Source organism: Heterocephalus glaber, unplaced genomic scaffold, assembly GCF_053883595.1.
Source record: "Heterocephalus glaber isolate CG9 unplaced genomic scaffold, H.glaber_assembly_v1.0 deba00001428, whole genome shotgun sequence".
NCBI lineage: Eukaryota > Metazoa > Chordata > Mammalia > Rodentia > Bathyergidae > Heterocephalus > Heterocephalus glaber.
This window is the reverse complement of record NW_028258293.1, coordinates 23,976,715-23,991,856: the sequence shown is the minus strand read 5'-3', so window position 1 is coordinate 23,991,856 and position 15,142 is coordinate 23,976,715. Positions and strand designations below refer to the sequence as shown.

At 42.8% G+C, this 15,142-nt stretch overlaps 1 protein-coding gene across 1 annotated transcript; it reads left to right on the top strand.

Moving 5' to 3' along the window:
- The first annotated feature begins 429 nt into the window (after positions 1-429).
- Positions 430-6,847, top strand: Cnga4 (cyclic nucleotide gated channel subunit alpha 4). The gene is made up of 6 exons (XM_021243210.2): positions 430-851; positions 988-1,089; positions 1,292-1,398; positions 1,650-2,295; positions 3,036-3,385; positions 5,212-6,847. Exons 1-6 carry the CDS (start codon positions 757-759, stop codon positions 5,706-5,708), a joined length of 1,797 nt encoding a protein of 598 aa, XP_021098869.2. The 5' UTR covers positions 430-756; the 3' UTR covers positions 5,709-6,847.
- Positions 6,848-15,142: the final 8,295 nt, after the last annotated feature.

The window sequence follows — 15,142 nt, the reverse complement described above, 5'->3', positions numbered from 1 at the left end:
TTGAGGGAGAATTCATAGGGCTCTCATTTTGGTCTAGAAGAGATTTATGCATATTCACAAAAAGGGAAAAGTTGGAAGAGGTCAAAGATCCAGAAAATCCATGGAATGGTTGGTGGCATTAGGCACTAGAGGTAATAGAAAAGGAATCAGGACAAAAGCACCATAAGATGACCCCCATCACACCATCCAGGATGAAGGAGGTTAGGTAGATACGAATGTAGATAAGGGTATAGATAGTGAAAACAGAGCTCACATCTGATATGAGAGGCATCTCTTTGTCCGTGGAGACTAGTTTAGCACCTGACACAGATGAGCCATTCAGCAAATAGTTGTCAAGTAAATAAATAATGAGATCCAGCAGACAACCTGCACCAACTAAAACAGTGTTTGAACCTATACTGAAACCCAGATCTCCTGCTCTCCAGGGCCCCTGTGTAACTCAGCTTGGAGTTAAAGGAAAGGAAAAAGAAGACAGAAACAAGGACCAGGCTTCCTTCTGAGGCATGCTCCCCATGCCTTCTCCAGAGACCTCATTAATGGTGTTTAGCTGGCAAGTGTGAGCCTATGCCTGGGAGACAGGGCAGGGTGCTAGCGCTACCCTGCCTCCACTCCTTCAGTAACTGCTAGTTCTGATTGTGTTGCTAAGGGCTTCAAAGGCAGAGAGAAGTCACAGCTGGAGCCCAAAAGCAGCCTCTTCCAGGCAGTGGAGCACTAGCCCCCACCTTCCCAAGCCACCTACAGGCAGAGGGGCCCTGGATGCTTCAAGCACCACAACCAGGCCACAGAACCATGAGCCAGGACGGCAAAGTGAAAACAACAGAGTCCAGGCCCCCTGCCTCCTCCACAACCAGGTGAGAAGTCCTAGTCCTCAGTATTAGATCTGTTCTCCTAACTCCATGAACCCCATTTCCCTTAGTGCTGCAAATTATAACCACATCATTGAATGTCTGGTGAGTCGGTGGAGCAAAACCTCCCTTTTCCCTGTAGGAAGAGGCTGCCTATCCTGGATCCATCTGGGGATTACTACTACTGGTGGCTGAACACCATGGTCTTCCCAGTCATGTATAACCTCATCATCATCGTGTGCAGGTTTGGCAGGGCCACTGAAAGAGGGTTTTAAGGGGGGATGATGGCTAAAGAGTGAGGCCCAGGAGAAGGGTGGGCTCTTGTGCAGTGCCCAAAGGAGGGCCAACACCCATAGAAGGGCCCAAGGCAGATTACTGGGCCTAGCAGGACTGCCTTACACAAAGAAGATGATTCTAAGCCAATCCCTCCTGTCCCGGCCCCACAGAGCCTGCTTTCCAGACTTGCAGCATGGTTATCTGGTGGCCTGGTTTGTGCTGGACTACACCAGTGACCTGCTTTACCTACTGGACATTGTGATGCACTTCCACACAGGTCAGTGAGCCCCTGGGTTGGACAGAGCCTTTTGTCCCATGTTCCCTTCCTAAAGAAAACCTCTTGTTAGTGAGAAAGGGCCCCCTCCACTTTCACCTGCCTCTGCCTATGCTTGACAACATAGCTGTACTCACCCCAGTGGCTTATGCCCACCTCCACCCTGTCCCTGTGTCTACCTCCATGCCCTACCCTGACCTGTCCACTCTCACCCACAGTGGATCCCAGGCTGTCCCATCCTTTCCTCCCCCTAGGATTCTTAGAACAGGGCATCCTGGTGGTAGACAAGGGTAGCATCGCCAGTCGCTACGTTCGCACTTGGAGCTTTGTGTTGGACATGGCTTCCCTGATCCCCACCGACCTGGTCTACCTGCGGCTAGGCCCACACATACCCATGCTGAGGCTGAATCGATTTCTTCGGGTGCCCCGCCTCTTCGAGGCCTTCGACCGTACAGAGACCCGCACAGCTTACCCGAATGCCTTTCGCATCGCCAAGCTGATGCTCTACATCTTTGTCGTCATCCACTGGAACAGCTGCCTATACTTTGCCCTGTCCCAGTACCTGGGCTTCGGGCGTGATGCCTGGGTGTATCCAGACCCAGCACAGCCCGGTTTTGAGCGCCTGCGGCGCCAGTACCTCTACAGCTTTTATTTCTCCACCCTGATCCTGACTACTGTGGGTGACACACCGCTGCCAGCCCGGGAGGAAGAGTACCTCTTCATGGTGGGCAACTTCCTGCTGGCCGTCATGGGTTTTGCCACCATCATGGGTAGCATGAGCTCTGTCATCTACAACATGAACACCGCAGATGCAGCTTTCTACCCAGATCACGCGCTGGTGAAAAAGTACATGAAGCAACAACACGTCAACCGCAGGCTGGAGCGGCGAGTTATTGACTGGTGAGAGCGTCAGGTTCCAGATCAGGCCAAGGAGAGGCCTAAGGTAGAAGTTAGGGAGGCAACCTCATTCTAAATACCCACTGGCCCAAGGCAGCCAAAATGTGGTGTTCATTTGTAGATCTGTAGGAGGGCTTGGAAAGGGATTTATTCCAATGAGGCACTTTGAACTTCTGGGAGAGGGTGGGAAAGAGACTGATAGGAAGAGGAACTCATGCAAGGAAAGGATAACATGGAGGCCAGGGAATAGGAGCAGCCGCTGCCTGGTAGTGCTCAAGAGGTTCTGGAAGGAGTGAGTGGAGATGGCCAATACTCCCCAAGGGCTGGCCAACAAGATGGCTGACTCTGCCATGGCAGTGCATACTGTGTTCTGAACAAAAAGAAGTGTCACACAGTTGGGGAACCTGAGCAAATGGCTCCCTGAGAGGATGAGAGCCTAGTGGTCAAAGTGGCTATCAGTGGAGGTGTGGTGAGACATTGATTGTGGGTGGGGTGGAGCCTGATAGGAGGTAAAGGTATGTTATCCTTTGTCAAACAGTGGAGGCTTCCATAACTTGGGTGAGGTAGAAGAGCCCCAAGAATGTATTTGACCAAGAAAGGGGAACAGCCAACTGTCTTGTACCCTTAAGACCACTCTGAGCACTCAGTGTGGTCAGGCTCTTGGCTGAAATGAACCCTGATAGGAAGAGTGGAGACAGGCGTGGAGGGGGCTGGTGAGAAAATGACACCACCCCTTCTCCCAGGTACCAGCATCTGCAGATCAACAAGAAGATGACCAATGAGGTAGCTATCTTACAACACTTGCCTGAGCGTCTGCGGGCAGAAGTTGCTGTGTCAGTGCATCTGTCTACTCTGAGCCGGGTACAGATCTTCCAGAACTGCGAGGCAAGCCTGCTGGAGGAGCTGGTGCTAAAGTTGCAGCCCCAGACCTACTCGCCTGGTGAATATGTATGCCGCAAGGGGGACATTGGCCGAGAGATGTATATTATCCGCGAGGGACAGCTGGCTGTGGTGGCAGACGACGGTATCACACAGTATGCTGTGCTTGGTGCAGGGCTGTACTTCGGGGAGATCAGCATCATCAACATCAAAGGTAGGCACCCCAGCATTTGTGCCAAAGACAGGGCTGAAGAGAGAAATGGGCATAGCAGAACAAAGAGTGGGACAAGGTGCTACTTTAAGGCACATAGATAAAGGAAACCTGAATTTTACCTGAGAGAAGCAGGATATGGAGTTCCCTGAAAAGAAGCTAAGCCAAAGTCAGTGAGCAGTTTGGGTCCTTGGAAGAGAGGGTAGATGTGCTCTGTGGGTATTAACTGCAGCACCAACAAGCCAGTGGAAAATAGCAGAGGTGATAGTAATAATAGTAACATATATCACATGCTTACTACATGCCCCATTCTAAGAGTTTCAAATGTATCAACTCATTAGATTCTCACATAACTCTAGCAGATGAGTCCCAGTCTTGTCCTATTTGAAAGATAAGGAAGTTGAAACTCAGAGCGGTTTGGTAACTGGTCCAAGGTTACATAGGTGATAAGTACATATTCTTGGGATCGGTACAAGGAACAACTTTCTCACAGCCAAGTGAAAAGTAAAGAGAAGAAATTCCCTTTTACTGGCCATCAACTACAGAGCAGGCCAGGTTTTGTTCAGCAGTTCATTTTTTCCTCTCGTCACCCTGTACAGTAGGAGTTGTTGAAGAAACCAAGGCCATGAAAACACACCGTCACTGCCGAGACTAGATGTGCTCCCGACCTGCTCTCCTAGCCTGAGGGTCTGAACTTCTCACATGTGCCCTCCTGGGACCTCCTCAATTTCCACATCCTGGATGCTGTCCACTATTCTCAACTTGTCTTTGAACAAATCACTTTCCTTTTTAACCCTCAATTTCCTCGTGTACCCAATGAGAATAATATTGGAAACCCAGAGAGTTATTTGTGAGACTAACTGAGTTGTATCAGTGAGACATGCAGCACAGTGCCTGCTACATAGCAAATGTTCGACAAATGGGACATTTTCTAATATTCTTCTAGCTCTGTCTGAGACTTGGCAGCATCTAGCCTACTTTCCCACCTGCCTCTTACCAACATCTTTCTAAAATGCATGTGATACTTTGAGAAGCTGAGGCAGGCAGATCACAAGTTTGACCCCAGCCTGAGGAACTTAGGGATGTAGCAAGGCACTGTCTCAAAATAAAAGATGGAGGAGGAGAGGGAGATGTAGCTCAGTGCAAAGGCCCAAGATTTAATCCTTAATACTGAAAAAAAAAAAAAAAGGTAATGATACCATATAGCTCCCCAGCTTAAAATATTTCAGTAGTTTCCCACTGCCCTCAGCATAAGATCAGAACTCATTGTGTGGTTTACAGGATTTAAAGTAACCTTCTCCCTCCTTTCTCCACACTCCCCAAGGCCTGCACTTCAGCCACTCTGAACTGCACTCTGTCTTCTACATCCACCTGGCTCTTTTCTACCTCATCCCTCTGTTCATGCTCTTCCTTCTGGCTAAACTGCCTTCCTCCCACACTCTCGTCCTCTTCCCTTCATTACCTCCTACCCAATTTAGGCATCCCTGCCTCCAAGCCTCACTAAATTCCCTGCCTGCCCTTACAGTTTAGTAGGGGCCCTCTGCCTGTCTTTCCACAGTACCCAATGCATGAGTCTGTGCTGTACCAGCCATACTGCTACATAACTATCCCATTAAATGTCTGGTTCTTGTGAACTCTTTGAGGCAGGTCACTCATACTCAGCCAGCATAGGGCCTAATCCCCAGTAACTACCAAGTGAAAGAATTAATGAGGAAGAAAAGTGGCGTAGAACCACAGATATGGAGGTGAGGGTTCTGATACAGGAGTGAAATGTCACCTCCCCTCCCCTTGCCTAACTGTCCTCTCATCTGTCTGCCTATGGACCACAGGGAACATGTCTGGGAACCGCCGCACAGCCAACATCAAGAGCCTAGGTTACTCAGACCTGTTTTGCCTGAGCAAAGAGGACCTGCGGGAGGTGCTCAGTGAATATCCACAGGCCCAGGTTGTCATGGAGGAGAAGGGACGTGAGATCCTGCTCAAAATGAACAAACTGGACGTGAATGCTGAAGCAGCTGAGATTGCCCTACAGGAGGCCACAGAGTCCCGACTGAGAGGCCTCGATGAGCAGCTCGATGATCTGCAGACCAAGTTTGCTCGCCTACTGGCTGAGCTGGAGTCCAGTGCACTCAAGATTGCCTACCGAATAGAAAGGCTTGAGTGGCAGACTCGAGAGTGGCCAATGCCTGAGGACCTGGCTGAGGCTGATGATGAAAGTGAGCCTGGGGAGGGAACTTCCAAGGATAGAGGGGGGAGAGCTGGTCAAGGGGGCCCCCCGGCCCAGAATGACTCCATCCCTGTTCCCAGGACTCCCACCTCCAAGTGAATCCAGAGTTGTAGGAAAGATTACCTGCAGAAATTCTGCCATCCAGCTTGCTAAATCAGAGAGACAGGAATGAATTGGTTCATAGATCCCCAGCTAGAGATGTGGGAGTATAGCACACATTTATCTCCCCACTTAGCAGTACACACACACACACACACACACACACACACACAATTACACATGCTGTCCAAGACTGTGTATTCTACATAATATGCTCTGGAGTCCCCATTCTCAAAGCATACATGCTTTCTCATAAGCATGGATATGACTTATACCCACATAATATAGCACATTCAGTCATGCACCTTCTAAACTTACGCTGAGAGTCATACACCAATAGATACCTTCCATCAGTGTGCACATGCCTATGAAAACACAGAAACACACCCAGAGCTGCCTTGGTCCAAAATATCCTTTGACTGTTCCCGGATTGGTGGTTTGCAAGTGTACCCTGCAAACTGCACTTCAATAAAATATTTGCCTTCCCACTAAGCATTTATGGGGCTAGAAAGAAAAAACCAATGATGAGCCAGGTTGAACTGTGTCTGAATTCTGAGTTACAGAGTGAAGGGCATGAGGTTGGTAGTACTTGGTAGGTTGGATTCAAGGCAATTGGGTACCTGAAGAATAGGGAGTCAGTACTGAGCCAAAGTAAAGCAGGCTTGTGGGTGACACTGCTCTAAGTGTGTACATGCTTTCACAGATGTATTCACATGCACACGCTGGCCACTGCATAGCACACCACGGTATATGTCCTGAGCTTTGTGAGCACGGAGGCATTTGATCTAGTTGAGTGAGCCAGAGTGGATAACTTTACTTCTACTCTTTCCTGGCCCTGCTCTAACCTCTCAGTAGCTGGAGCTGGCCTTGGTGCTGGCAGAAATCCAACCTCCTGCATGGTATTCCAAGAAATAGGATAGAGAGTAGAGATTAGGTAGAATGGAATATCATGGCCAGGGACAAGTAGAGATGAGTATGTTTGGAATAATTGGTGTCGTTTGAAGGAGGTCTGCTGGTTTAGGATAGGGAAATCTGATGTCATCTCTGAATCACATGCACATTTCAGCTCCTCCATGACATGGCCAGTCTTCAGGTTTGAGCTGCACTGGATGGTATTTTTAAATGAGCCTGGGATTAAATTTACAACTTAAGTGATAAGTCTCTATTGTCAGGAGAGATTAGGAGGGTCATTGCACTTTAAATCATTTTAAAACATGTAGTTATGATTTCCTCTTTACAGAATGTAAGGCTGTACTGCAATCATGTACATATATATATATATATATATATATATATATGGCAATAGGTCTGTCCTGTTCATCTCTGTGTCTCCAGGGACCAAATTGTGCCTGACACATAGAAGTACACAAATATATATTTGCTGTCTAAAGTGAAGAGAGTTGAAGCAGATTAGAGGCCCAAAGTTGGAAAAAGATACATGTCAATTTCATGAGAGGTTTTTCTACCTCTATTTATGTTGAACTAGAATAGATGGGTATGCATGGAGGGCCATTTTGGTGTTTTGGGGTTTATTGTTTTGATTTGTTTTGTCTTTTGGCAAAACATTTATTGTTGCATTTTAGTTATATATAGTGATAACATTCATCATAGGGAATTTGTACCAGTACATGATATATCTTGCTTCTTCTTTTTTTATCCCCTTTGCCCCCTCCCGTATGTACAAAATCTTTGTTCCCGTTTTTTCCTTCAATTTTCTCTTTTTCTTGTCCCTTCTTTGCTTTCCCACTCCCCCCTCCCTTTTTCCTCTTCTCATTTGTATATTTTCTTCAAATTTCCCAATGTCTATTGTTCATTTTAGTCCTTATTTCCACTTTCAGTTTCTCACACCACAGCAACAATGCAATATTTAAACATGTGTGTCTGATATATTTCACTTAAGAGTATGGTCCCAAGGTGCATCCATTTAGCTATAAATGTCTCAAGCTCATCCTTCTTCGTGGGAGAGTAGTACTCCATTGTTAAAAAAAAAAACACATATTCTGTATCCATTCCATGATTGATGAGCATTTGGGCTGTTTCCAAAATTTAGCTGTTACAAATTGTGCCACTATAAGCGTTAGTGTACATATATGTTATGGTATGATGCTTTTAATTCTTTTGAGAAGATGCTAAGAAAGAGAATAGCTGGGTCAAATGGGGTTTCTTTTTTTTTTTTATTTGGTACCAGGGATCGAACTCGGGTCCTTGCGCTTGTGGGGCAGGCAGCAGAACCATTGAACTAAATCCCTGGCCCATCAATGGGGTTTCTAATCCTAGTTCTTTGAGGATTCTCCACACTGATTTCCACAGTGGTTGCACCAGTCTACACTCCAACCAGCAGTAAAGAAGGGTTCCTTTTTCCCCGACAGCTCCTCTGGCATTTGTTATTGGTTGATTTCCTGATAGCAGCCATTCTTTCTGGAGTGGGATGGAATCTCAGTGTTGTTTTAAGATCCATCTCTCAAATCAGCAGTGATGTTGAACATTTTTTTAATATATCTATTTGCTGTTTCCACTTCTTCATCTGAGAAATGCCCTTTTTAAAATTTGGTCTTTAAATTGGGGGTGTCTGATTTTTTCAAGTTCTTTTTATTCTAGATATTAGTCCTTTGAGGAATAGCTGGGAAAAAATTTTCCCACACTGTAGGTTGTCTTTTCACTGTGTAGGTGGTTTCTCTTGCTGTGCAAAAGCTTTTTAATAAGATGAGATCCCAGGTGTTGATTGTTTGTGATAGTTCCTGTGCTACTGAGCTTTTGTTCATAAAATCTTTCCCTACACCAATGCCTTCAAGAGTTCTACCTATTCTATCTCCCAGCAGATTAAGTGTTTCTATTTTAATATTCAGATCTTTGATCCATATCAAGTTAAGTTTAGTGCATCATGAAAGATATGGGCCTAATTTTAATCTTCAGCATGTGGAAACCCAGTTTTCCCAGCACCATTTATTAAAGAGGCTATCTTTCTTCCAGTGAAAGTTTTTGGCTCCTTTGTCAAATATAAGGTGGCTGAGTATGTCTGGAGTTTTTTCTGCACCTTCCAATCTGAGCCATTGATCCTCAGGTCTGTTTTTTTTTGTTTTGTTTTGTTTTGTTTTTCCAGTACCGTGCTGTTTTTATCATAGTAGCTTTGTAGTATAATTTCAAGTCAGGAATTGTGATGCCCCCTGCCTTGCCTTTGTTGCCCAGAATTGCCTGTGCTATTTTAGATCTCTTCTGGTTCCAGTAAATTTTAGGATTGTTTTTTCTAATTCTGTGAGATATGCTATTGGAATTTCGATTGGGATTCCATTAAATCAGTATAACAGTTTTGGAAGTATGGCCATTTTCACTATGATGGTTCTTCCTACCCAAGAACGAGGGATTTCTTTCCATTTTCTGACATCCTCTTCAATCTCCTTTTCCAGAGCACTGTAGTTTTCAACTTTAGAGGTATTTTACTTCCTTCACCAGATTGATTGCTAGGTAATTCTTTTTTTATGCTATTGTGAAAAATGTTATTTCCCTAATTTCTCTCTCGGTGAGTTTGTTATTCATATACAGGAAGGCTATTGATTTTTGAATGCTGACTTTGTATCTAGCTACTGAATTGTGGGGGGAGGGTTGTTTTTCATTTTGTTTTGTTTTTGGTACCAGGGATCAAACTCAGGTCCTTGCACTTGTGAGGCAGGCAGCGGAACCATTGAGCTAAATCCCCAGAGGGTAACATATTATTTGGGGTTTTTTTGTTTTGTTAGTTTGTTTGTTTGTTTTTGGTACTGGGAATCCAACTCAGGTCCTTGCACTTGCGAAGCAGGCAGCAGAACCACTGAGCTAAATCCCTGACCCTTGAATTTGGTTATTAAATCTAGAAGTCTTTTAGTGAGTCTTTTGAGATCGTCTATGTAGATAGAGTATCACGTCATATGCAAAGAATGAAAATTTAACTTCTTCCTTTTTAATCTTTATTCCTTTTTTTCTCTTGTCTAATTACTCTGGCTAATGTTTTCAAAACTATATTGAGTAAGTGTGGTGACAGTGGACATTCTTGTCTTGTTCCTGATTTTAGAGTGAAAGCTTTCAGTTTTTGTCCATTTGGTTTGATGTTGACTGTTAGTTTGTCATAAAGCTTTTATCAGATTGAGATAAAGACCATCTATTCCAACTTTCTGTAGGGTTTTTGCCATGAATGGGTGTTGAACTTTGTCAAATGCTTTTTCTGCAACTATTGAGAAGATCATATAGTTTTTTTCCTTGGCTCTGATAACATTTATTGATTTATGTATGTTGAACCATCCCTGCATCCCTGGGATGAATCCTACTTGGTCATGGTGTATAACCTTCTTGATGATTTGCTGCATTCTGTTTGCCAGTATCTTATTGAGGATTTTTGCATCTATATTCATTAGGGAGATTGTCCTGTAGTTCTCTTTTTTGGTTGGGTCCTTCCCTGGATTTGGTATCAGGGTAATGCTTCTTCCAAGAATGAAACTGAGTATTGTTTCCTTTTCAGTTTCTTTAAAGAGCTTGAGAAATAGCACTAGGTCTTCTCTAAATTTCTTATAGAATTCAGCAGTGAATCCATCAAGGCTTGGGCTTGTTTTTGTTGGTAGGTTTTTAATTACATCTTCAATTTCATTGGCTGATATTGGTTTCTTTAGAATTTTTATCTTCTTGATTCAGTCTTGGTAGTTCATATATATCTAGAAATCTGTTCATTTCTTCTGTGTTTTCCATCTTATTAGAAAACAGATTCTTAAAGTAAATATTGATGATCTTCTGGATTTCTGTGGGATGTATTGTGATTTCACCCTTTTCGTTCCAAATTGCATGGATTTGAATATTTTCTTTCTTTTTTCTTTGTTTTGATAAGGTTGGCTAAGAGTTTGTCAATTTTATTTAAAATTTCAAAGAACCAACTCTTTGATTCATATTGTTTTCTTAATCTCCATTGCATTGATTTCTTTTCTGATCTTTATAATTTCCTTCCTCATACAAGCTTTGGGCTTGACTTGTTTTTCTTTCTCTAGAAGCTCAAGGTTCAACATTAGGTTGGTTATTTGAGCTCTGTTTTCCTGATATGGGTGTTCACTGCTATAAATTTCCCTCATTGGACTCCTTTCATTGTGTTCCATAAATTCCAGTATGTTGTATTGGCATCATCATTTAATTGTAGAAGCTGTCTAATTTCTTCTTTAATTTCATCTGTGACTCATTGGTTGTTCAGGAGGGTGTTGTTTAATTTCCATGTGTTTATATAGTTCTTGTGGTTTCTTTTGCCATTGATTTCCAATTTCATTGCACCATGGCCTGATAATATGCACGGGTTAATTTCAATTCTTTTGCTTTTACTTAAGCATGTTCTATGACTAGTATGTGGTCTATTTTGGAGAAGTCCCATGTGCAGCAGAGAAGAATTTGTATTCAAATGTTGTGAGGTGGAACACTCTGTAGACATCTACTAAGTTCATTTGTTCAAAAGTTTGGTACAATTCTCATATTTCATTGTTGATTTTTTGTTGAGGTGATCTGTCTATTTGTGACAGTGGGATATTGAAGACTTCCAATTACAGTTGTATTAGTGCTTATTTGATTTTTCATGTGTGTTAATGTGTTTCACGTAGTTGGGTCCACTGGTATTTCATGCATATATATTTATGATTGTTATTTCTTCCTCTTGGATTGTTCCCTTTATAAGGATGTACTGACCTTCTTTGTACCTCTTAAGCAGTGTTGGCTTGAAGTCCACTTTGTCTGCAAATAGAATAGCTACCTCTGCTTTTTGGTTTTTGTTTTTGGTACCAGGAATTGAACTCAGGACCTTGCACTTTTAAGGCAGACACCAGAACCACTGAGCTAAATCCCTGGCCCCTACCTCTGCTTTTTTATGGGTTCCTTTCACATGGAATACTGTTTCCATCCTTTGACTTTCAGTCTATGAATTTCTTTTTTAATTAAATGTGTTTCATGTAATCAATATATTGTTGGATCTTGCTTCTTGATTTATTCTGCCAATCTGTTTCTTTTGATTGGTGAATTGAGACGATTAACATTGATGATTATAATTGATATGTATTGATTTATCCTTGTCATGTTATTTTCCTATTGTTGGCTCCCTTCTTTCCTCCTCTGTTTAATTTCTTGCCTTGCCCAGTGGATCCATTCTGTTTGGGTTCAAAAAGTTGTAATCCTTGTTATCTCTTTCTAGAATATCCTTTAGAGTGCTTTGGAGTGCTGGTTTGGTGTTCTTGAATTTCCTCAAATGTTCTTTGTCATGGAAGTATCTTATTTCTCCATCAATTTTGAAAGATAGTTTTGTGGGGTACATTAATCTGGCTTGGAGGTTGTTTACCTTAGGGCTTAAAGTATTTCACTCCATGCTCTCTTTGGCTTGAGGGTTTGTGTTGAGAAGTCTGCTGTGATTCTCATGGGCTTTCCTTTATAGGTGATTTGTTTCTTTTCTCTGACAGTTTTTAATAATCTGTTCTTGTGTTGAATTTCTGAAATATTAACTATTATATGCCTTGGTGAAGTTTTTATCATAGCTAATTGGAGTTCTATGTGCCTCAATTATCAGTATGTCAAATTCTTTTTCCCTGTTTGGGAAATTTTCTGCCATTACTTCTGTGAAGAGGTTTTTTATGTCATTTGTGTTATCTCCTGCTTTTTCATCAACCCCGATAATCTTATGTTATTCTTCTCTGTGAAGGCCATTTTGGTAATATCTGATGGATTTAGGGACCTGAAAATAAGCTATGTGTTGACATAATATAATGTGCACACTTGTCCCCCAAGAAAGCTCTGTTAGAACAGGTGCCCCCTGCCACCCATAGAATACTGATCTACAGCATGAGAAAGGTAACATCTGGCTATCTGATATGCTCTAAATGCAGAAACAAAACTTCCACAGCAAGATATGCATTTTTTCTCTGTCTCTGCTATTCCTAGATGAGAAGATCAGATTCTTCAAGGTGGAGCCATCATGCCATAAAACAACTTAAATGTCAGCAGTTTCATACTTAGTTCCTATGCTTAAGAACCAGTTACCATCATTGTATTGAAGACAGTGTTTTGACAACTTGGAATTAAGTAAGGTCAGGACAGGCAGAAACAAACAATTTTAGATTCTGGAAATAACCCAAAAATCAAAATAAATTCTTCAAGTATAAGGTACATTGGTTAGTGTGTATCAAGCAATAGGCCAAGTACTTATGTATGTGGCAAGAAATTTTATTGAAATTTTCATTTTGGAATTTGTACACTTGATCATTCCTCCCATCGTTAGGTACCTGAATCTTTGCATCCCCTAAACTTCAAGCTTTGTGAATTGCAGGATTAAAAACAGAAATAATCAGAAACTCTTTGCCTTTGATTATTTTGTGACCATGGCTTCTAGGGGTTTTTGTTTGTTTGTTTGTTTGTTTTGGTACCGGGGATCGAATTCGAGTCCTTGCGTTTGTGCAGCAGGCGGCGAAACCACTGAGCCAAATCCCCAGCCATTTTTTTTTCTTTTTTTTTGTACTGGGGATCGAACTTGGGACCTTGCACTTTTGAGGCAGAAGCCAGAACCACTGAGCTAGATCCCTGGCCCGCTTCTAGGTTTTCACAAACAGTTCACTTACTATCACATTGTACCTGTCTCCAAGGGCTTAATGTTGAAATAACAGAGGCTTCTGGACCTAACAAGGGAAGATTTCTCAAGACTAAGAAAAAGAATGAGATTCTTGAATATTATATTTTCTTTTTTCTCCTGTAATATATCACCCCAATTAGGCAGCTTAGAATAGCACCCACTTATTATCTCAAAGTTCTGTGAGTCAGAAATCCAAGCCTCCCAAGACTGAAATCAAAGTGTGAACTGGGCTGAGCTGTTAACTGGAGGCTCTGGAAAAGAATCTACTTCCAAGCTCATTAGGCTGTTGGTAAAATTTAGTACCATTTGATTGCATGACTGAGCTGTGTCCTTAATACCTGACTTCTGTATCTTCAGACCAGCAAAAGCACACTATGTCTTTCTCATTTTTCAAGTAGCTCCTACTATCAGGCTGAGAAAGATCTTTCCTTTTAGGACTCATCCAACTTGATCACATCTACCTGCACAATCCAGAACAATCTCCCTATTCTAAAGTCAGATGATTATTAATTTTAATTATATCTACTAAGTCCCTGTTGCCATATTCATAACACCAGAAAGCTAAGGCAATGGAAGCCAAAATTGTATCTCAGAGTCTCTGTGGAGGAAAGCAGCCTGGACTCCACTTTCACAGAGGGCTCAGAACTGGGAACACCAAGAGTTCAGTGTCTGGAAACTGGAGAATGATCGTGGAGTCTCAGAGCAGCACTCCCTTCAGGGTGTCCCAGCTTGAACAAGGAGCATCCCAGCATAGCCAGAATGGACAAAAGACCAGAGGCCTTGCTCCAGATGTCCTATCCAACAGAAAATGCCTAGGGACCTTCCAAGACCCTAAATTGGGAAAGCAAGACAAGAAACAAGGAAGAATTCCACAAAACATAATTGAGATGAAGGTCTTCCAAAAGTAGATGATTAAAAACTTAACTGAAAATTGCCTGATTTAGAGAAATGTACAATTTTTTTACACATTGTTATGAAATCATTCATAAGTGCTGTGCATGCCTTATATCACTTGGTCGTTATAATTCTTATAACAATGTTAGGAAGTTTAAATTATGAATATGCTCATTTTTCCAGATCAGGAAACTGAAGCCCAGAGAGCAATCAAAAATGCTACATTTGATTTGTTGAAAAGCTATTCTATGCTAGGTTCTGGGTCAAATGCATTGTTTCAGTTAATCCTTATTACCCCATTTTGAAATGAGAAAACTAAGACTTTAGGATTAGGTTACTTGCCCAATATCATAGTTCTCCTAAGTCTGTCATACACTTTCTTATAGAGAGATAAAGAAAGGGACTACCTCAGCTTGAACTGAAACCAGGTACATGCCTTCCTTTCTTGGGAATGGTGGTTGTGGCTAGTAACCTTGGTAACCAAGAAAGAAGGAGCCAGTTGTGCAAAGCAAAGCTTGTGAATCACTGGCAAGTCTGCCCAGTGTACTAAAGTGTGATCTCAGGGCTGCAGCCAAAGACAAGGGACCACCTGCTGCTCTGGAGAAGTGCTAACAATTCTAGCTCCAGGGTCCACACTCATGCAGCTGTTAGAGGTGGGCAGAGTTTTGGAGTCACTGCTAGAAGAAATTCCTACAGGAGTGTCAAGACCATGAGGGCCCTCCTGCTGAGAGCCCATCTGCCATAGCTCTTCTCCCTCTCACAAAACTTAGGACCTCACCCTGGCTAAGATTTGGTGTACACCCCTCCTCAGTGTTCCCAGTTAACTATTGCCCCACAGAAGCTCCATCGGCCCTCCCAACCCTTTTCTTTCTTAGCGTTTGGCTGCTAGCCCCAGAAAACAGATGGAAATAAAGTACCAAGCTTGGGAGGA

What these genes read in the sequence shown, in the direction of transcription:
- Cnga4 (XM_021243210.2), top strand. Translation starts at nt 757, where the DNA reads ATGCTTCAAGCACCACAACCAGGCCACAGAACCATGAGCCAGGACGGC. An exon ending in CCTGCCTCCTCCACAACCAG is followed by an intron (nt 852 to 987) that starts GTGAGAAGTCCT and finishes TTTTCCCTGTAG; the next exon opens with GAAGAGGCTGCCTATCCTGG. An exon ending in CTCATCATCATCGTGTGCAG is followed by an intron (nt 1,090 to 1,291) that starts GTTTGGCAGGGC and finishes CCGGCCCCACAG; the next exon opens with AGCCTGCTTTCCAGACTTGC.